Raw genomic sequence first — 23414 nt, 5'->3', positions numbered from 1 at the left:
ATCTCAAAGTTCCAATCTCCTCCCATGCCAGACAATTCACAGTTCACCAGGTCTCTGTCCCAACTCACTTCTGGGGAGAGGGGGCAGAACTGGTCCTGTTTGGATGCTGGACTTTTCCTTCAGGTTTAGTGGAGAGCTGTACAGTGTGCACCCCCCCCCACCTTGCATTCCTCATTCTCTGGTCCATTGGGCACCAACTGCTGCTTGGTTTCTACCACCTGAGAGCAGATTTCTGCAGTATGGATTATGAAGCTCAGAGACATTTTAGAGTTAAACCTTATTCATAAGCCCATGTGGGTGGCTTGGGTAGTTTTGCTGCTGGAAGCTTGGCAAAAGGTGGGAGAGCAAGGAGTGAGTACTTGTTAGGGGTTATCCTAGTTTGGAATCCTGGGTTTCCTAGACTGGAGAGACAACTCAAAACTATTACCTTTGGCCATAATTTCTATTTTGGAGATGTTTGAGAGGTTTGAGAGGCTGTGATGACCAGAACACATGTCTAGAGCACCATTTTGTCAGGTGAGCTTCATACAAACACTATCATCCACGTTTTCTATTTTAGACCACTGAGGCTCAACAAGATGATGATTGGACAGGACTGCTCAGTTCTGAAATACTGAAACAGCAGGAAGATGTTTCTGAGGCTCCCTTAGTGCTAGGAGAAAGCATAGGCACCCCTCGATGGATCGAAGAAGATGCTTCATTCCAGCTTGATCTCTTAAAGTCCTAGGTCATTTCTGCTTTCTCTTGGTCACTTAGTGTAGTGTTAAGAGTGTGCACACTAGTTCTCCTGTGTTCTTAATTAGGAAAGCTAGTGTGTTGTGAACAGTACCAGTACAGTGAGCAGAGGCAGTCTAGGAGTCAGGAGATTTGATCTAGTCTAAGGCCTGGTCTGAGGATGCCTCCTGTGAAATCAGCTACCAAATATTATCTGCTCTGATTTTCTTGTGTTTTGATCTTTACACTGTCAACAAATGGAACAGAGTCAGAAGATTTGGCCTGAAGTCTTGGTTCTATCAAATATTAACTGGGTTAACTGGGGAAAGAAGTCATTTGTTCTCTGTGGGCTTATGCTTCCTCCTCTATAAAATGGGAATAATACTTAGAATAACAGACTTTTATAAGATTGGAAGAAATGAATTAAAGTACCATAAAAAACCTTCATTAAAATATGTGTAATCTGTGTGATCATGAACTTATATGATGCTGAGAAAACCACTCAAAATCTCTGGGCCTCAGCTTCCTCAACTGGTATGAGGAATTAAGAGAGGATGCTGGCTATAGTCTCGTCCAGCTCTAACTTAGTGGGTCACACTGCACAGTAGCAAAACCATTGGATTTTGAGATAGAGGCCTTGTGTGGAAACTCTAGTTTGCTAAATGCTGCCTGGGTGACAGGCAAGTTGCTAAAGGTTTCTCTGGATCTATAAGGATCTATAAAGGAAGGGGTCAAATTAGAAGGCCTTTTTCTATTTCTTTCCAGCTCTAACTCTGTGATCAATTGTAACAGCAACTTCCTAAATCGGGAAGAGTGCTTAAAATAATCCCATAAGGGAATGCAAGGATTATCATTCCTATTTGTAAAAAAGACAATGAAACCCACAGAGGAGACATAACTTGCCACATAGTCAGGGCTATTCAAAGACCTATGCATTTGGATTGCAGACTCTCACTAGAAAGTACTAGTCACTTTCTTAGCATCATTTTTTTCTATGCTCTATAAATCCTACAAAAGCCTCTATACAAAAACAATGATGCTTGCTCTGAATTAATTAAGAGTGACTTTAGGCAAGTATTCTCATTGGGTCTCAAATTTCCCCATCTATTAAAAAAAGGAAAAAAAATGACCCCAATGATGTCCAGAGACTCTTCTAGCTTTACCATTCTCTCTAAAAATCCTGACTCAGGTGATCCATTTGTAGGATCCCATTATCAACCATGAAGGATGAACAGAAGCAGCAGCATCACTGATTTATGGTAAAGTTTATTCTCCATTTTGCATTCTCTTGCCTAGCAGAATGCTAAAAACCTAGTTTAGTAGCTCCTGAGAAGGCTGTGGGTCTCGTAGTAGGAGCATCTGGTTTCCAGAATGAGTTTTATCACTATCTCTTTCTAAGCCCCAGTTTCTTCAGCTGTGGAATGGGAATAATCCTGCTCTTTCTCTACTTGCATCAGAAGGGAGTTGTCAAGATGGAAGATCATCTGTAGAAGAGTGCTTTGTAACCTCAAAAGGACTATCCAAATAGGAGTGACTGTTCTCCTAGGGTTCAGCAGCTCAGTAAAGAGATAGAGTTCATCACCTTCCCCCATTAAGTGGAGATTCGTCACAAAACAGCAGAGACAGAGGAGCTCCTGCTCCAGGGAGAGTAAATAAAGCAGGAAGATGGGATTGCTTAGCCCCAGAAAGCAGCTTCCATTCATATGCTAATTTTCCAATTCATTACAAAAGCAGGACTGGGCCCAGAAAGGGGGTGGCATCTCCACAAATCTTCCAGAGTCAGCCAGGGAAAGCTGGGGACAACAGGAACCCAGAGACTCCTTCCTATGTCTCCTTAAACAAGTGTCTTTGAATATATGACTCCCACTTCTGGCCTGGTAATTTGAAAGCTTAGGTGATGACCTTTAAAAGGGAATTCAAATTAAGCATTCTGAAACAGATTATAATTGTTCTCCCTAAACCTGATCATCCTTCTAATCTTACTATTTCTGACTATGACACTGCATCTTTCACTTTTCCCTCCTCCTCACCTTTCATTCATTTGTAAACACACACACACACACACACACACACACACACAAACACACACACAGACAGCTATTAATACTACTGTGATAATATCAATGAATGATGTTCATTTCCCTTCTTTCTATTCTCATGGTCATCACTCATTACTATCCACCTGAATTAATGTAACAGCTTCCTAATAGATCTTCCTATCTCCTCCAACTTTTAAACCTTCAAAGTCTACCAGATTCATATTCCTTATTTAGGAAGACCTGGGTTCAAATCCTGCTTCTTAGCAATGATTTCCCATGTGATCCTGGGCAATTTAATTAATCTGTATCTCAGACAACTTCCAAGGACACATCTACTATGTGACTGGATAAATCATAAACTCAAAATATTTATAGATTCCTCAGTGAAAAACTGATCACGTTACTTTTTTCTCTGTTCCAAAATATTGAATGGTCCCTTACTACTCCTGAATACATTTTTAAACTTTTTGGTCTTGATGCTCAAGGACCTCTACACTTTGGGGTCCTTTTATCTCTCCAGCTTCAACACATTAATCTTCTGCTGGAGCCTTTGACTATTCTTCATCCCTTTAATGTGGCTTAGCCCCTGAAGTTCATTCTCCCCCCCAGCATCCTGGTATGTTCTCCCTTTCCCTCTCAACCTAATGAATTTCTACCCATCCATGCAGGTCCCTCCTTCTATGCCATCTCCTCCAGGAAGTACCTCCCATCCCCTGTAAGACTCCCTCCTGGACCTTACCAGCACTTCGTTCTGGATCTCTTGAATGCACTTACGATATAATATTGGTGTGTCCCAGAGTCTATAACTTATCCAAGTTCCATGAGGGTAGGTGCCCTGATCACCAGTATACAGGAAAGATCTTGAGAAACAGCAGTACTGGTCATGGTACTACTGGTCATGTACTACCTTAGTTTGTTGAGGGACTTACAAATGAATGAATAAAAGGAAAACAGAGTGACACTGACCAGCCACATCCACGAACTCTGAGAATGTTTCCACAGGCATGAACTCCTCCTGGAACATTTTCAGGGCCTTGTCTGCAGCTTCATAGATGGGCATGTCATTGTGACGGATAAACTCAGCTAGAGAGCAGGACCAGCCTCCCTCTGTATTACTGGTAGGCACCTTCTGCAAGAACAAACAGGAGACAGGGTCAGGGACAAGCATTACTCCTCAAGGTCAATTTGATTTTTCCTTAAGAGGATCCAATTATTTCAGTCTCTTGGAAAAATACACCACCTGCTATAAACATCAAAGTTATAGCTGGAGGACATTTTTTTGCTTCCAAGAACAACAAAACCCCAATTCATTCTGTTCCTAATAACCCGTTATTAGGCGCTGTCTCACCTTAACCAGTATTCTTCACCTAGCTGAGGTGAGGGGGTAAGAAGGGAGGTGGGACTGGCAGGCAGGTCACGACAAGTGACCGAATCCCTCCTTCTCTAGCATATTTCATATATGACTTCCAAATGAATTGCTTCATTCAATCTAGGAAAACAAAGTGCTTGAAAAGCAGAGGTGGGTCATGGTCTTAGCTGACCTAATCTCACAGATCTCACATGGTGGAGACCCTAGGGGCTCCAGTTGTATCTCTTGAGCTGTATAACATTCAGACTCTCAGGGCCACTGTTATGACAGCCTAGCTTACACTGATCATCTATTTCCCCAGCTATTTATAATGAGGAAGCACTAAGTATGAGTTAATATTCATCTAATTTAAACACTAAAAGGGACTTTAGAAGTCTTTTTATGGATAGTAAACTGAGGATGAGACAAGAGAAAAATCAGCTGTCTATAACATGCCCTCCTCATCCCATGTGCTTTGAGGGAGCTTATGCTCTAAAAAGTTTAATGTCATTAATCCTATATTTCTGATCAAAAACTGGTTTCTCAACTTCTAATTAAAGTTTATAAATCTGAATGATTTCTTAGTGTGTAAAAATGTAAATCTGCCATGTCAAGGCCTGCTCTTCTCCATCTCAAGATTGACTTGGTCTGTGTCAATACTACCTGGTCAGCTTTGCAATAGCATCAATAAAGTCCTTTACCTGGGTTAAGAAATCGCAAGTTAAAAAAGTCTTAGAAGAGGAAATAATAATCCTGTTTATTTATAAATATACCTTCTTCAGTCTAAGTGGGATTCTCATCGGTAGGAATGTGAAGCAAATATAACCCACGAGAGGATCATAATGTATAACTATGTCATATATATGAAATCTCATTGGTTGCCTAATTCAGTTTTATGGCTCTTTGTTTCTTCTGAATAAAAATTCCCCCCAAACTTTGTATAAAGGTTGATATTTTAAATAAATGATGCCATTCCACCCATGGGTTTCTAGGTAAGATCTTAGAAAATAAAACTTCATGAATAAACTAACCTTTTGTCATTTCATTTTTAGCCTAAAATAATTAAGGTTAACAGCTCTGTCTAGAAATACAAAACCTCCAAGTATAAAAAAAGCCTTAAGAATTCCTCACTTGCATCACAAAATACTAGGCTATCCCAAAACATGAAAGCATGAGCAATGTGAAAGTAACAAAGAAATGATAAGACAGGATTCTTCCCCTGTTTAAATCACCTTGGGTTGCTGGGAATAGAATGTGAATAGAAGTTGCCTGGCTCGCTGAAGGCTGCCCACCATGTGCTTAGACCAGAGTGGAAATGCAAGCAGTTTTCCTTACCTTAAACATGTTGTAAATGAGATCAACTAGGGCCCAAAAGAGAAGTGCAGAGCGATAAACTGAGTAGTCCTTCACCGACTTATCAGTCAGTCTAGGAGGAGACAGAAAAGTAAGTTGTCAGCAACCCCAGAAATGCCCCAGAACAGGCTGCTCATAGGCCCAAGGTGGCTAGTCTCAGACTTTTAGAGGGAAAATGTTAGCTGAATTAGCTAACTTTCCCAAAGTCAGGGTGAATGGAGTGTGACTTGAACACAAATGGCCTACCAGATCAGAAAAAGAGGAGGGTCATCCGAGCCTAGTGATGTGCACTGGTACCCAACAAAATGGAACAAATCTTACAAGAAGGTCTTGAGCACAACAGGGTGACATATTGGTTTAAAGACACAACCATTGTATTGAAGTAGAAAACTGCCAAAGATGAACTCCAGGGCCAGTATATCATACTTAACAAATTGAAATTTCTGATTGTGGTCAAATACTGGGCAATATTTTGGTTCACATGTTTCTAAGAGTATGTTTTCTTACATGAAACAATTTAAAATGAAAGCAGGAGTCATCATTGGTTAGGTATGGAGTTTGTAAATAGTAATTAAATAGTAATTTTTCTCAATGACTTTATCAAAAACTAATACTTTTATATAAAAAGAAGTAAATTGGGTTTGGGAAAAGGACTGCATCTGTATTATTATTTTTAGGGGACTGATTTGTGATTTCACTAACATCCTCAAGCTCCTTTTGTGAAAACTGCCTCCACTGATAAACATCAGCACCTGGATTTTTTTAATCTCTTAAGAAATTTACCTGAAGGCAATATGTTAAAGTACTTGCCCAAAGTCAGAAAATTAATATCAGTAGCAACAGAGCTTCAAGTCAGGTCTTTCTGGATTCCAAGATCAGCCCTCTCTCCATATGATGCCACAATGGCTCTCCTCTTATCACTGTTTTTATTTCTCATTTAAACTTCTTTATTATTACAATTACATGCAAAAATAGTTTTCAACATTTGTCTTTTTTGTAAGATTTTGAGTTCCACATTTTTCTCCCTCCCTCCTTTAGGCAGAGAACAATCTGATATATAGTTTATGTATAATGTATACATGTATAACTACATATATATATATATATATATATATATATATATATATAACTATCCATCTATCTATCTATTTATGAAAATACCTATATACCTATGTATAGGTATAACTACCTACCATTGTATTGTGCTAAAAATGTGGATTTTCCCCCCAGCTTTAATTTTTCTCTGATATACTCTTACACACAAATCACTTAACAATTTCCCTACCTAAAAAAGTACTACATGAAAGAGTTAAAAATCTGTATTTTTGAGTGACTGTTGGCTTCAATTAAAAATTACTGGAAACTATACACATGGATTTCTGATTTGACCAGTAATTAAACATAATAATATAAAACCTAATATATCTTCTCTAAGAGCACATTTTTTTATGAGGTATACAAAAAGCTTATCGTGGTATATGGAAACAGTTCCACCCTAGTTTTAGAGAAGTGCTTCCATTGCCTAACTGTAAGCAGATATGGTCAAGGTTAAGGGTCTGCTTAGGAATCATTCCCAAACAATCTAGAAGGAAGCTCATGTCAGTTCTACCAGTCACTTATCAATGTGACATTGGGTTAATGATCCCCCCCCTAGACCTTGATTTCCTTGTCTGCAAAAGGAGGTGACTGGATTAGAGCATAATAAATTTAGAGTTAGAAGGGAATTCAATCTTAGTGCAATCCTCTCATTTTACAGATGAAGAAACTGTGATCCAAGTAAACTAAAATGATTAACATTATTTCATCCCTTCCCAGTTTTGGCCCATTCCCCCTCCCCTACTTTTCTGAAGGGCAAAGAGAGTGGGGATGGCAGGGTTAGGGAGAAAGGGAATTTTTAACAAAGAGCCAAATAAATAAAATTCAACCAAATAAAAAACAGAAGGGAAAATCTGCATTGACAAATAGCAAGGTAGGGTCCACTGGCACCACCCTAACACCTTTTAAATCCTGGGATAATCCTGGTACTCTTTGTGACACCCCTTGGTCTCCAACTAGCTTCATCCTCAGCTAATCTAAATGATTCAATTCAGTCTCTTCCTTGGACAAAAAAGACTCAGTTCCTGAAAACCCCTGTAACCTTCTCTATTCTAGAATGAACTCTTGTTCTAGAAAGCCAAGATCACTGTGGAATTGTTACGGTGAAGAATCTCACCAGGTCAGAACCCAAAGTTCTTGATCTGTAGACAAAAGCGTCTGGGTAGGGCTCCAATGGAAGATTTGAAGACAATATTGACACCTGAACCAATCCAAATCTCAGAGGGACAGCATCAAGGGCATGCCTTCATGCTATGGAAGGGAATTGAATTGTCTTAAGGGTCTTCTTGGATCCTTCTGTAGCCTATAATTCTCAATTTTTTTGATTTCTAAAGATGACATTTAATTTAAAAAAAATGCAAGTTTATGGTTTAATTTTTTTAAGTTTTTCTCATTTTTTAAAAATAAAAATGGTTTTCTTCCCATTTAGTATTTTATTTTTCCCCAGTTACATATAAAAACAATTTTTAACATTTGTTTTTAAAGCTTCCTCAATTAATTTCTAAATAAGGTAAGAACAGAAAAGATGAAGCCCATTTAGCTGCAGGGGGATGGTGAGCTCCTTGCTTCTTCTAATGCCACCAATTCCCCACTGAGCTTTCATAACCTTCCTTTCTCCCAGTGGGAAGCCTTTCCTGCTGTTTTCTAAGGCAAAACTCATGGAGAAGCAGGTGCCCTGTATGATAATGATAATCTACTTTGGCAACTCCCTGGATGTTTCACTTGCTCTGATGTGTGGCTAGCCACAGATATCTGCAAAGTCTTTGAAATTTTAGCAATGAGAATACTTGTATTTGTACAGTGAGGGGAAGAGAAAGGAATCAGTTTTTCTCTAGCAGCTCTTATGTGTCAGGTGGGCACTGGCCAAAGCAGGTAAGGAGAAGGAAAGAGGCAGAAATACCAGAATAGGCCAGGCCACATCACTAAGAAGTTTTGGTTGATTTCTGAATCTCCCTTGCACACATGTTAACAGTCAATAACAGACATCTAATACAACTATAGCTCTCTCCATTTATTGTGCAGGGACCTATGACAATGGCACCTACAAAAATGATGGGTCTCCCCACCTCAGCCCTCCTCTAGCATAGTTCCTTCCTTGCAGGGGTTTCTGTTACCCATACAGACCCAATCTTTGCCAGGAATAATTCTGCCCATTTCTCCCAGACCATGTACAGCCTTGTGTAGTTCTCCTTGGCTGTCTTGCTTTAGTAAGCAAAAATCTTGGGTGGCTCTACCCAACTTAATTATTTAAAGCCAATTAGTAAAGGTGACTAAATTGCTACAGAGAGATGGCAACTCAGAGTGTGGCTAATGCAGGATTTCCTAATTGGGCTGCAACCAAATCATCTTTTCTCTAACTAGTTTGGATGGTAATGGACTCTAACTCCTTAATTGAATTCAAACAGGCCCTTGTGGACTAAGATCACATGCTTGCTTTCCAGAGCCAGAACCAAATAAACAATCACCGCATTTTCCATTAATGCAAGTAGAGTTTTATCAGTAGCTCAGTTATCTTTAACTTAACTTTATTCCAGGTTTCAGGAAGCAAACTATTAATAATTTGGGTCTTAGCCTCTTGGGAACCAGTGAAAAAATGGGAGAGATTCAATGTCCTAAGATCACAGAATTTTAGATCTGGAAGAAAGCATAGGGTGTTATAGCTTATTTATTTGGAGTTCATTCTTCCCAAACAGTGTTTCTGGGGAACTTTTCATTAGGTCCAAATCATGGAAGCTTGGCAGCAATTGGCCTATTTCTGCCTGAAATATTCCTTGAGGTTACCAGAAAGAGCCTTGGAATGGGTGTTTCAAGAACTGAATTTCAGCCAAGGCTCTGCCACTCCTTCCCTGTGTGATCTGGACTAAAGTACTTCACCAATCTGATCTCAGTTTCTTAATCTGTAAATTGAGATTAGTCCAGATGGTCTCTAAAGTCAAGCTATTTTTAAGAACAAAGGCAAGGGGATGAGGTAGAACATAGAGTGAACTCTGGTTTTTTGACAGGGACAGGACAGTCTCAGGAGAAAAGGGTGACAGAATTTGGACATCTTACAAGCTTACTCTGGTTCAATTATCACCTTCATTCAGATGATTCCAGGAGCTATCAATCTAATCACTCTCCCAAGTTACAAATTCATGCCCCCAACTCCCTCCAAGGCTTGTAAGCAAGCCCCTCAAACTTAAGTTTTTTCATAATAGAGCTCATTATCATTCTGCTAAGAACACCACTCTTCCCAGTCACCCAGGTTTGCATCCTGACTCACTTCTCATGTTGCTAAATCTTACTCTCTACTTTCATGACTCTCCAATATATCCCTTTATCCCCACTCACACAGCTGCCATCTAGTTCAGGCCCTACATCACTTCTCAATAACCTCCTCATTGGTGTCTCTGCCTCAAGTCTCTCCCCACTGCAAATTCCTCCTATACTCAATGCCAAAGTAATTTTTCTTAAGAGAAAGTCTAACCATATATATCTCTCCTCCCACTTCCCTTTTACTCCCTCATATTACCTCCAAGATCACAGATAAAGTACTCTTCGGCATTTGAAGCTCTCTGTTCCTGGTTCCTTCCCACATCTGCCTACACTGAACTCTGCTCCACACACTCTAGGTTCTGTCATACTGTTCCTTTCACAAAACACTCCATATCTCGTTTCTCTCTCTATGTCTCTGCATGAATTTTGGGTTCCTTCTGCCTGAAAAGCTCTCCCTCCCAACATCTGACTCTTTGGACTCCCTGGTTTAAGACTCAGTTTAAGAGCTACCTTCTCTAGGAGGCCTTTATGGTTCCCCCTAGCTATTAGGACTTTTCTATCTACTCTATATAAGTACTGATTTACACATGTTACCTTCTCTCTCCCAATATTAAAATATAAGACCATGAGGAACTTTTTTTTTCTATTTTGCTGTGCATTTTTTTCATTTTTGCAAGGCAGTGGGGTTAAGTGACTTGCCCAAGGTCACACAGCTGGGTAATTAGTAAGTATCTGAGTTCACATTTGAACTCAGGTCCTCCTGACTCCAGGGCTGCTGCTCTATCCAGTGCACTACCTAGCTGCCCCTTGCTGTGTGTTTTTTAATCCCCACAACTTAGCACTGTGCTTAGATATGTAATAGGCACCTAAAAAATCGCCTTATATATCAAAATGATTCTACCCCAGGATGCTTAATTTACTGCTCTATTTCAAATAAGAAAAGAAAGTTTCAAGGTCCTTCGATTCCAAATTCTGCCTGTTTTATGTGTCAAGTTGAATGAATTCTACTAAAACTTTCATCAGGACTCCTTGCCCTTCCCCACACATGTCTATCTTGTGATACCTACTTGGTTGGCTTGAATTTCAGAACTTTCACATAGTAAGTGACTTTTCAAACACTTATAAACAACAACACAGGAAGAAATAAACTGAGACTGTCAGTGGTAAAAGCCAACTGTCATGAATAGATGTTAGCTTCCCTGTGAATGAATTTGGCTGACAGGACAAGAAAGGGTTAACATCAGCTACTGAGTCAAATAAACATTCCTTCACTTAGTACATACATGTTGCTAAGCAACTCTTAAATACAGGGAGACTACACTAGTGAAGTCCACAGGGCAGTCACTTTCTAAAGGAACAAAGGAGAGAGGTGAGGCTGAGAAGACTGACCTGCTGGCTCCCCCTGGCGACACCGCTCGGGCCTGGGAGATCACCAAGAGCCTCCGTAGAATCTCCACTCGGATGGCTCTCCATCTCTCTGGGGGCAAGATGTGCAGGGCCAGAACAGTGTAGTAGTGGGGCCCATCCACCTCAAAGGCACTCTCTACCCACTTTTCCTTGGGCTGTTCTAAAAAGCTCTGCAAGTTTTTCTCTTCTCGGGAAGTTGCCCTGGTTCTGTAAGAAAGAACAACCCCCCCCAAAATGTGTGAACCCAGGGTTGCCCAAAGTCTCCTTCTTCTTACCCTTGCCCTTCTCTTTGAAGTTTGCCCAGATCAGCTGACACTGCCCCCACCCTGCCCACCCATCCTCCAGGCCTTTACATGACCTACACCCAAAGCTTAGTCTACATTTGTATCTTTAGAGTGAAGTGTTTTCTTTTCTCTTTATGACAAGTCAAGGCCTTGGCTCTGCTCTGCCCCACACTGCTCCTACCTGCCTACTCTGCCCTTCTACATCAGGTGTGCACCTTGGAATCAGGTGTGCAGAAAGATGGCAGGCAGCCGGGAACTGAGCCTGAGACAGTGATCTGGGGGAAACTGGAGGAGGGAATGCAAGAGAAACACTGTTTCCTTCCCCTACTTTTCAAACAATGGCCAAGGATATAATTATAGAATGTGGGAGTTGGAAGGGCCCTGAGAACAATATGTTGTTAGAATGTCAGAGCTGAACAAAACTCTTAACACAGATGTATTGGTGCCGAAGAGGGTCTCAGAACCAAGAATTCTAGAGATCTTGAAGTTGAAATGCCACATTTTTCACAAGGAGAAATGCCTGTGGGGCACCAGGCTGGTTTAACTATACAGCTTAGTGTGGAGTCAAGAGCTTTTGCTTCCCTGGAAAAGAGGATGAATCCTAGCCCTCATCCACCTCACTGATAATCCACCATCCAGGGATGGTTTTACACTGATTTATCCAGACCCTAAGTGTGCCCTACTGCTATCAAGGAACAAGTTTGAGAAATATCTGGATAGAGTTGCATTCTGGTACAATGAAAGGGTTTTTCCTCAGTGACAAAAGGCATAGTATGTGTGGCAGATAAGAGAGCAGAATTCATTGCTGACACACATGACCTAATCATGTGACCCTGAGCCAGGTACTTCCTCTCTCAGTGGTCTGGGCCAGAGGCGGCAAACAAAAGTGCAGCAGGAGCCAGGACCAGATTAAACTGTAACTGGGAAACATTTAAATAAATAAATAAAAAAACAACAGAGTAAACTAATGGTAATTGGTGGTTCTTCATGTCAATATGTGGTCATCAATGTCCATCTCTATTTGACTAGTCTACTTTAAGCCTCAGGGCAGAGAAGTGCTGCTCCCCAGGAGTTCAGGCACACATCTGGGCTCCAAGGGGATCAAACCCAGTCATCTGGACCCCAACTGAGCCCTTCTCCTTAAATCCACAGTTGGGTGAGTGGCTGAGGCTCTTAAATTGAATCCTTCTTAAGCCTCAGTGTTTCTCCTTACAAAATGGAAGCCATGAGGAGAGAAATGATGTAAAGATTTTTGCCAAACCAAAGGCAGAACAGAAGTATCAAATGGGCCCTGGTTGAGTCCTCAAGTGCAGTCTGAAGAAATGGGAGTTCACCATTGCCCTGATGCCCATATTGACATAGCAGACTAATTATTTTAGCAAATAATGCATTTGAATAGGGCCCTGCTTGAGTGTTTTTTATTTCTAAATGAAGAATGGGTGACAAGACTAGAATTTTCTCTTACAAGAAAATGGGAGAGAGAACTACAGTGTGAGGCAGAACTGGAAAGACTGTCCTCTTACTTAAACTGAACTTTGGGGCCTGGTCAAGTCTTTGGACACACTGACTCCTGGAAGAAGTGGGCTGGGACAGGCAGGGAGGTATTCCTTCTCTCTGTCCTCCTAAGGGCTTCTTATAGCATTTTGAGATCTGCTCTAGTCTCCAGGTCTAAATTAACTTAACTGTTTTCCTGGTTGCTTGCCCATTCAGATGACATTTTCAGGTGATATAGAGCCCTGTTCTGCCTCTAGTAGCAACTTATACACTCTCTCTCTCTCTCTCTCTCTCTCTCTCTCTCGGATGTCAGTCCCCATCTTTCCCTAGTGTGGGTAGTCTCTCTCAGAGGTGAATGGCCTCCTGTACTTTAGCAACAAGCCTGGGAACAGAGAAGGAGAGGAGCAGGGTGGGCAAGAAGGAATACTGACGTGTTGAGGACATAAAGCACGGTGTGAATGATGTACGGGATGAGGTGGATGTTGCTCTCTCTGCCGCCACCTCCTGTGTCTACACTGAATGACTGTTCCATGGCAAAACGGAGGAAGAGTAACTTGATGTCATGGACATTAAGTTGATAAGTGGGTTCTCGTTGTCCTGTGCACTCCTGGAGGTATGTGTTATGTCTGGGGAAAGAAGGAGGAAAGATAAGGATAAAAAATGGAAACATGAAAACATGAACTTTAAAATGCTACCACCCTTACTCTGCAGACCCAACTCCAACAGAGGACTCCTTTCCTGCCACCTCCGACAGGCCAGGTCGGGTCACTTTAGGCTACAGGACACAAAAGAGATTCATACGGATCCAATCAACAACAGATTTGCAGGTAAAAGGGGAGTGAGAAAATGTACAAAGTGTATGATAGATAGATAAAGCTATGCCAGAAAAAGCCATTTTCTCATCTCGAAGTACATAACCTAGAAAATGAGGGTTCTGGATCAGATAACAGCCAAGGTCCCTTCCAGCTCCATATCCTACTATCCCATAAAAGGAAATGGGTCAAACTCCTCTTTCTGCCCTTCTACCCCAAGAGAAATCCAGAATCCTTTTATCATCCTCCTTATTTCTATCCCAACAATTGTTACTAGTCTGTTAGGACAGGAATTCCACTTTATCCCTTTGTCTTCTGAAATAAAGCAGGAGATCCATTTCAGAGACTCCCACCTGGCTCCTTGGGGCAACAAAGGCTAAAGACTTAAAAGAGATGAAATAATAAAAATCACAGTAATAATTAATGTTTATATAATACTCTAAAGATTGCAAAGTGCTTTATGAACAATATTCTACAACCCCATATCGTTCAAGCTATTCATCTTCACTTTACCTGTGACATTGGTAACACTGGACAACTGAGCTCTGGACTTTCTCTGAGCATGAGCATCTGTCCCTCAAGGGTATGGGCACAGGCAGGCAAAGGAATGATAAATACCATATACAATAAGAACTAAGCCTACTCCCTTACACAGGCTCGATTCACTGAATTTGTTGGGCCATATATCAAGTAACAATACTGCTGATCCCAAAGTCACCTCCTTAAAGGAGCCCAAGACACCAAAAAAATGACCAGATGTGATTTCATCACCTTTGGCAAAGCAGGCAGAAGAATCTGGTTTGCTTCTGATCCAAGTGATAGGTAATGCCTAAATTGTCAGCTTTCATCATCCAGGCTCCTAGCTGATACCCTCCTTTACTATCTAGGAAACCCAGATCAGGTAACAAAGAGCTCAACACTCACCTTGCCAAGCAAGTAGCAAAAGCTGACTCTGGGACATGGGGTCCCCAGACCGGGAGGAGGCCGTTACACTTGGTATTGGCATTCTGAAGGGCAGCACTCTCCCATTCCTCTCGCCCCCGGGCCAATCTGTGGAGATAAGGGAGGACCAGAGAATTCTGGGTCTGGGTCAAAAACAGGACTCCACCTAGATCTCAAGCTGAGCAGCCCCCAGGGAGGTGGCCACGGATGGCACTCCATACAGATCCATTTTCCAGCCACATCCAAGGGCACAAGCCCTGACTCTGCCATACCAGCTCCCCAGTCAGTATCACTGGTCCAGACTGACAGCAGCCACCTTAGAACCACTGATCTAAATTGCAGCACATGTGGGAGGTGGAGGCAGAGGCAGAAGACCCAGTTGTGAGAGTTCTGACTCCCCACTTTTAGCAAGCTTGGTTTCTGTAAAGACAGTTCATTTCTCTGAGATTTATATTTTTCCTCAGTAAAATGATCCTTGTACCATCTACTTCTTGAAGGTTGTGAAGAAAATATTTTGTAGAGCATAAAACACTATATGAGCTGTTATGCCAACTTAAAAAGGACTTCTTGCTCAGCACTAGGCAGTGGACTCCCAACAAGAAGAGTGCCCCTGCTGACTCAGGAGGCAACAACAGATTGGGCAGGAGCCAGAGAATCTTACAAACTTTCTCACTACCTCTCTTCCCAGAACCATCTAGAACTTCCTAGAACCCTCAGTTTCCTTCAAAGCTTAGGTCAAGGAAGCCTTTCTCTACTGTCCCCTATCCCCAGCTGTTACTGCTGCCATATTCCACCTAGAGAAGGGACCCCCTCCACATTAGTGTTTGAGTTCCTGATCTTGTTAACCTTAGGTGACATGAAGAGAGGTGGTGCTCAGTGCTATGCCTGGCTCAGGGCGCAGGAAAAGGAATTCTAGGGAAGTATATGATGGACTCGTATGTGATGGACTTATGGGAACCCAAGATCAATGAATCCCAAGCCCTTTAAATAAGTGACTTACATTTTGGTTCAGTATAAGGAAAAAATTTCCTAATAACTTCAGTTGCCTAAATTCGACATCTTGGGAAGTAGCAGATTCCCTTCACTAAAAGAATTTAAGCAGAGGGTATTGTAGAGGGGTTTCCTTCTCAGGTATGGGTTAGATTAAATATAGAAGAGTTTAATTCATAGTCCAGAAAGCTGGGTTCCAATTCTAGCTCTGACATTTACTAAATGTCTTTGAGCTTCTGTTTTCTCCTCCGTAAAATTAAGATAATACAGGTTTGATATGAAGGAAATGCTTTGTAGACCTTCAAAGAGCTAAAGAAATGTCAATGATGTTGAAGAGAGGCAACGCAACACAATGGAATACAGGTGTGGAAAGAGAACTCACTGATCTAGGAAGTCAAAAGTCCATCACATCCAAGTTTACTTCCCTAGGCTTCCTTTGCCTTATCTATTAAAAAGGTGATAAAATATTCAATGCCCAAGTTTAATGTGATGAAAGCCCTTTCTTGGTAAAGCTTTCAGTAATACAGAAATGTATTTGAGTTGTTCTTATGTCTACAGGACCTCCCAAACCCTGCCCCACTGCTTCTGGAGGTATTCCATGGGTCTGACCTTTTGCCCCACCCTCCAACACCCAGGCCATTTCCAAAAGACAGGCAATGTAGAAGGCTAAGGAAGCCTGCCACAAGCCTACCTGACAGCAGCCAAGTGACAGTCGTAATGGACGATATTGAAGTGGGACACGGTGCTATAGCCCTGCTGCTTCCGGGGCTTATTCTCCAGCTCTTCCAGTGCCACCCGCTTAGTGAAGGTGTAAATGCCCAATACTTTTGCAGGCTGTGAAAAAAAAAGTAATTCAGTAGGGGGACTGAAGTCTTAACATTTATCCCAAGTCAGGGTTGCAAAGGGTGGCTAGGAGCAGGAGCCAGCATGTGAGGCTCTCCTGGTGGAAGAAGGGGAACTGGACACTGGTCTCTCCAGAGCACAGACTTACACAGGCTCGATTCACTGAATTTGTTGGGCCATATATCAAGTAACAATACTGCTGATCCCAAAGTCACCTCCTTAAAGGAGCCCAAGAACTGAAAGATACCGCAGGATGTCTATACTCAGGGAGAAGTTTTCATTCCATCTGTTTGAAAACTAATCAAAAGTGATGCCTTGGAATCATAAACCTGAATTAACAAGGTAAGTTTTCATTCCATCTGTTTGAAAACTAATCAAAAGTGATGCCTTGGAATGATCTGACCTCCAAAGGCCATGGGGACAATTCTGAAAGAGACTGCAATATGATGGGGCCAAGAAGTACTGCAGCCTTCATCTCAGGGCACTTAATTGAACTAGTAGAAAATCCAAGGCAGATAGGCACAGGCCACTTTTTAAGCCTTTCAGTCATGTGACTCTTCACTCTACTAGAGGCAAAGTAAAGACTAGTATTAAGTGCATTAAAAAAAATAATGAAAGGAGAGATGCTGATTATCTTCCTAGGTTACCCATCAATGGTAACATCAGTTTCTTCATGTCCTTAACTAGGGGGACCAAATCTACATGTCCTGAGACTGTGATAAGTATGAGGCAAAATAACTCCCCAGAAGGGGGATGTTCACTTCCAGCAGCTGGCAGCTCCAAGCTGATGCCAAGGCCATTTCCCCAGATAAACTGAAAACTGGTACATCTTGCTGAATATACCCAAGCTGCTCTCCATCCAGCCCTTCATATTCCTAGTTTCTTGGATTTTCCTGGCCATACCTGGAACTTGTAGCCCTCCCTGCAGATGCAGCAAGTGAGGCCTGGCTCTTCAATTAATTCCTCCATCTGCTTCAGCAGGGCCGTCTTAGTCACAACTTGACCCTTCTCATTTGTCTGCAGAAGGAATTTCAGTCAGGATTGAGAAAGTCAAAGGGAGTTTCCACCCAGCCTGAGAAAGCAGAGGAATTGGAGATGACCTCTGGCCACTCTCACTTGCTGATGGCTTTACCCACAATCTCCAGTGAGAGTAAATGAATATGGGGCAAAGAGCCCCTGAGTGTGAAGCCTAGCTCTACCACTTAGAATCTGTGTGACCTGAGACAAGTAACCTCACACTTCTCCTGGGTCTCAGCTTTCTCCTTTGTTACAAAAAAGATAATATCTGCACTACCTCCCACAGGGGTTGTTAGAGGAGTTCAAATGAGCTAATGTTTGTAAAACCCTTTGTCAATCTTAAAGAGTTAGACAAAGTTAAGAATAAAAATTAGAAATAGGACCTGGGATTTCACTAGATTGGAGAAATACAAAGTGAGAAAACCTTCTCAGCACAGGTTGGCACCTACTCCACAACATCCCCATCCTATAGAGTTGCCTGAATCACTCCTTTAGAGAGCAGGGAAGTGACTTGCCCAGGGTCACACTGCCAGCACATGTCTGAGATAGGACATATGACAGATAAATATAAGAGCAATGAGAGTAAGGGGACCATAGTTAAAATCTTAAATCTCCTCTGCTGTCCTACCCTTTCAGATATGCAAGTAAAACACTAGTGTTAGCCAAAAAAAAAATCACTTCTCTTCCTCATGCCAGAAGATGTTACTTGCCTCACTGTCCAAACATGAAGAATGGAGTAAGTGTCTAGTAGGGTCCCTGGCCTCAGAATCACCTCTGCCAGGCACCAGAAATTTGCTCAGTTTATGTCAAAGGGTGACAGCTTGCCTGGCCCATTAGCAACATGAACAAGAAAAGAAGGGGCCAGTGGAAAAAGATCTGGATTTGAAGTCCAGAGACCTTAAGTTATTTTAAAGAAAACCCTATAAAGTTCCCTAACAATGCTCTAAGAGGCAGTGGGGCAAAGAGCACCAATCTCAGGTCCCAAGTTCCATAACTTTGGGCATGTCCCTCAGTTTCCTCATCTACAAGAGAGACAGCAACACACCATCCACTTTCCAGGCTGCAATTCTCCATCACTCACTGAGGTTTTGTGATGGGGCAGTAGTGCCAGGCATAGGAGACAGAACTCAGAGAGCCTTGAGTTCATCTTCCAGTTCCCATACAAATTTGTCCATAGCATTTCTGAGCTTCAGATTCCTCATCTATAAAATTGGAGTAAAACTTGTCCCAACTATCTCACAGTTGTTGTATAAATATGATGACGATAACAACAGACCCTTTTTTCAAAACACTCTACATATTTTTCCTGATTTTCCTGAGGTACAAGTCTGTTTTTCACATATGGACACCAAGGTCATCTGGCTCATGACCACACAACCAGTAAGTATCCGAGGCAAGCCTTGAGCCCAAAGCTACTTGCATAACGACGTGTTTCTTAAACATAAATTGCTGGGTGGTGTTGAGGGGGACGAAGGCAGGGGATGGCTTGGCGGCATTACCGTCATGCCCAGGGTCCCCAAGGCCTTCTGTCTCATGGCCATGGCCATACGCTTCTTCTCTGCCCGCGTCTCCTTTCGGGCTGCGTCGATCTTCTTGTTCACCTCAGGGTGTTCTCGAAGTGCCTCCAACAAGTTCTCTGCCAGGGTCCCAATTCCCTCATCGCTGGATACCTGCTCCAATTTGTGCAGGTTTGTAATAGAGTCTGTACCAATTAGCACCTACAGCAAGGTCAGAGTGAGACATAACTCTGGTTATAATCAGAAGACACCTTTTTCTACAAACTCCAAAAGACATGAGCATCAAAGGAATGGTTCTGAGTTTACAGTTAACATATCCAGTACTGCTACTCTGAATTCTTTCTGAAAGTAGGTAAAAAAAAAAAATGAAACTGAATTCCTCTCTTGGTTCTGCCTCCTGCTACCTCTGGAATCTTGGAAAGCTCACTTTCCTTAATGGGTCTCAGGTGCCTCCTTCAGAAAATGAGGGGACTGGATTAGATATCTCTAAGGTCCCAGTATGGTTCTTATGCTCAATATCAGACCCTTCAATTCTCCTCTTAGAAGGACATAGAAAAATATCAGGAAAGGGAAGTATCCACAAAAGATTAGCAAGCAAGAAAACAGGACCAACTGAGGAAAAATAAAAGGCTTCAGGATGACATATGCTGAAGAAAGGCTGATCTCATTAGTCATGTGAAAAAAAATTTGTCCGATCAATAATGGAGAAATGTAAATTAAAATAACTCTGAGATTCTACTATACATCCATCAAATTGGTGAAAATGAAAAAAAGAAAAATGCCAAAAGTTGTAGGGGGTGTCAGAAAACTGGCAGATTACTGTACTCATGATAGAGAGGTGAAGGTAGAACGATTTTGGAAAATAATTAGAAAAATACCTCCAAATTACTATACTATGCCACCCTCTGACCCAGAGATACCATTACTAGTCTTATACTCCAAATAGAACAAAGAAAGAGGAAAAGGATCTATGTGTACAAACATATTTATAACAGTTCTTTTTGTAGTGGCAAAAAACTAGAAACTAAGTGGGTGTCTATAAACTGGGGAATGACTGAACAAACTATGTATTTGAATGGAATAGAATAGCATATTATTGCATCATAAGAAACGACAAACTGATGAATGAAGCGAGCAAAACCAGGAGAACAATTTATACAATAATAACATTATGAAGACAAATTCTGAAAGACTTAGAAACTTTGATCCAAAGAAATGATGATGAAAAATGCTACTTTCTTATCAGAAAGGTGATGGACTAAACATGCAGAATAAGACTTATGTATTTGAACATGGTCAGTGAGGAAATTTATTATGTGTTAATGGAACATATTTGTTATAAGGGATTTTCCCCTCACACCTTTCTCAATTTATGGGGGGGTGGGAGAAAATCTTTTTAAAAAGAAGAGAAAGCTGAATTAGATTAAAAAATTGAATATATATAAAAAATCATTTCCGATTTGGGAATAAAATACTTTTGGTTTTAAAATATATTGATGGAACTATCAGTGCTGGTTCTGCGAGATTAAAAAGATAAAGAATATGTGTAGAGAGGAAGCTGGAAGAAATTTTTGGAACACAGTAAGGCTATACCATATCTACTATCATAACAAAATGTGTTCCTGTAATAGGGATTTTTAATACTTTTTTTTTTTTTTAGGTTTCTGCAAGGCAAATGGGGTTAAGTGGCTTGCCTAAGGCCACACAGCTAGGTAATTATTAAGTGTTTGAGACCAGATTTGAATCCAGGTACTCCTGACTCCAGGGCCAGTGCTTTATCCACCTTCTTAATACTTTTCAAGGAAAACTATTTTAGCAATAACCTTTTATCATGAAAGTCCTATTTAAAGCATTAATTAATCAGAAAGCATTTTTTTGGCATTAAGGGCTGAGATGAGGCTGGTAAATATGGATGAAAAGGCTTAGGTACAGCAGCACATTCTAGTAGCTTGTGCTTTAGACTAGGAATCAGGAGACTTCACTTCTAACCTCTGCTAAGCCCCCCATGTTTTTCCTTGGTAAGTTGCTTAAGTCTCTATCTCGATTTCTCCATTTACGAAACAGGATTTTTAAACAGCACAAAAATGCATAAGGATAAAATGGTTTTTATGAAAACACTTGGAAACTCTTTGAAGGTTGAGATGCTAGATAAATCAAAGTTAATGCTCTAATTCTCTTCACTGAAGGTGAACAAAAGGAAATGGGCTTTACCTCCAGCAACAGCAATCTGGGTTACAGAGAACGAAGAATTCTGCCTCTGTAAGCAAGTCACTAAGCTGCTTACCAGGATGGGTTACCAAGACAGGGTGTGGATCTGTTTTCACCAAAGAACCCTGTTCTACAGACCCAGACCTAGTTTAGGTACAGACCTATCTGGAGGCAGAGGGATGGACCAATTAGTTCTGAAATCAGCCATCTGCTGAAGCCAGTCATAATTTGTGCTGAGCTATGAACAGCTGGCAAACAGAAGTAGCAAAGGGATCAGGGTGTCAAGTAAAAACACAAAGGCAAGAAGTTCATGCTTATCAAAGCCTTCAAGCTGAGCAGGAGCACAAAAAGCTGACCCGGATCAAGAACACTGGCCACCAGTCGGTTTCCATGCTCTGATCCCATGGAAAGAAGCAATGGGCACTCGGTAGTCTTGGCAGTTCCACTGGAGAGACCAATCTACAGCTACTTCTCTCACTTCTAAGATTATCAAGGTCTGTTTGAAGAACTCAAAACACTTTGTAAATGATATCTCAGGATTCCTTAGAAACAGAGAGAAGATCAAGCTCAACTCTGCATTCCATTTCTGACCAGAAAAATCCTACATTCCTTCTCCCAGTAGTGACACACAAATAACCAAATCACAGCAAGTTATAACTTGAAACCTGAGGAAAGTAAAAGACTTACTCCAAGCCACTCAAAGATTCAGCTGCAAAGCTGAGAAGGCAGGCTTCTTTCCTTTCTGGTACAAGGGGCAGAGAGCAAGGGTTCCTCACCTGGGTGGAAGGGTGCTGAATAGCTAGCCCACGAAGAAGTCTTAAGATGAAGGGGAGGGCAGGGCGAGATAAAAACTTCTTCCAAATGTCAGCATCCAAACTGCAAGACAAAAGGAGGTCCTCAATAGCAGTTATGAAAAACTAATGAAAGCCCTAGATTTAGAAGCAATGTGCCCTCCCTGAACTGGGCTCTGCCACAAGAATCACAAGGAACAGGACAGGAGCCTTTCCTGTCAGGCTAAGGAGGCCATGGCTAAACTGCCATGAGGCAACAAAGGTAAAATGCTCTGTAAAACTTAAAGCACACCATCACCTATCATTACTGCTGCTGCTATTATTTCCTCTTCCTACAATAACTCTAGCAGTTTTATCTCAAATGGAACCTTTTGCAGAAGTCAGAGGGCCCAAGCCTGAGCTCACAGACCTTTACTTTTAAGATGAGCATGGAATTCTTTGCAGAGGTAGGGGACAATGCTGTGTTGCTTTTTTATTTCTTAATCTTTGTTATGAGGAACGGCTCACAGGATGTGGGACAGGAATGGTACATCAAAAAGGAAAGCAATGAACAAACAAAAGACACCAAGAGATGAGGAGAGAAGGCTGTGAGCTTTCAGGGTGATCCTTACTTCTTGGCACTAGGGATATGTTTCTTCATATAGTCTAGGGCATTCTGCGTAATTCCCTTTTGGAGAATCAGGTCTTTTAGCTGGTGCCCATTGCTGTTGTTTTTGATGCCAGCAGCTATTTTGCAGAAACAGTCCAGGAAGACTTTATCATCACCAGTGTGATCCTCATCATACCTAGGAGGGAAGAGAAAAAGTAGCAGGAATTAAAGATTTGCTAAGGGTCTGAAGTCTCAGATGCTACAGCTGGAAGAGCCTTTGGGGATCACCTAAGCCAACCACTTCATTGCCCCCAAAAGGAAACGTGGGACTAAACAGAAGACGCTTGCAGAGGGGGTCCCCTTGGAGTCAGTTTTAAGAGTCAGGTCTTCTGACTCAGGGTGGAAGAGCTCAGAAGGGAAGCCCCAGCTAGACAGTGTTCATCTCCCTCCCTGGACAGTAAGTTCAGGGATCTTGGGCAGAAGCTTCTTCCACTATACAGCTGGAGCAGCATACTTGTCAAAGTTGCAGTACGGCTTGAATCGGTCCACCAGGATTTGCATTTTCTCCATTTCTCCAAAGGACAAATACGGGATAATTCGCAATAAGCCCTGAAGGACACTGGGATTAGAGCGCACAAAAGTGCTATTGATCTGGTCCAGCAACATCACCAGCTGGTCCTTGTCCCCTGTCAGGAGAAGGTTGCCCTGAAATAATA

At 41.6% G+C, this 23414-nt stretch overlaps 1 protein-coding gene across 1 annotated transcript in view; it reads right to left on the bottom strand.

Annotated features, from left to right (window-relative positions):
- UBR4 (ubiquitin protein ligase E3 component n-recognin 4) overlaps positions 1–23414 on the bottom strand; it is a 160818-nt gene that overhangs the window by 8112 nt on the left and 129292 nt on the right. Inside the window, exons 95-105 of the mRNA XM_074218273.1 lie at positions 23213–23403; positions 22721–22894; positions 22095–22194; positions 19093–19311; positions 17480–17593; positions 16425–16567; positions 14726–14851; positions 13421–13615; positions 11194–11418; positions 5437–5527; positions 3720–3882 (exon numbers count right to left, since the gene is read on the bottom strand). Coding sequence (XP_074074374.1) covers positions 3720–3882; positions 5437–5527; positions 11194–11418; positions 13421–13615; positions 14726–14851; positions 16425–16567; positions 17480–17593; positions 19093–19311; positions 22095–22194; positions 22721–22894; positions 23213–23403 — 1741 coding nt within the window. The remainder of the gene's footprint in view (positions 1–3719; positions 3883–5436; positions 5528–11193; positions 11419–13420; positions 13616–14725; positions 14852–16424; positions 16568–17479; positions 17594–19092; positions 19312–22094; positions 22195–22720; positions 22895–23212; positions 23404–23414) is intronic.

This window comes from Macrotis lagotis, chromosome 1 (genome assembly GCF_037893015.1).
Source record: "Macrotis lagotis isolate mMagLag1 chromosome 1, bilby.v1.9.chrom.fasta, whole genome shotgun sequence".
Lineage (NCBI taxonomy): Eukaryota > Metazoa > Chordata > Mammalia > Peramelemorphia > Peramelidae > Macrotis > Macrotis lagotis.
The sequence above is the reverse complement of the archived record's forward strand: the minus strand, read 5'-3'. Positions and strand labels throughout refer to the sequence as shown.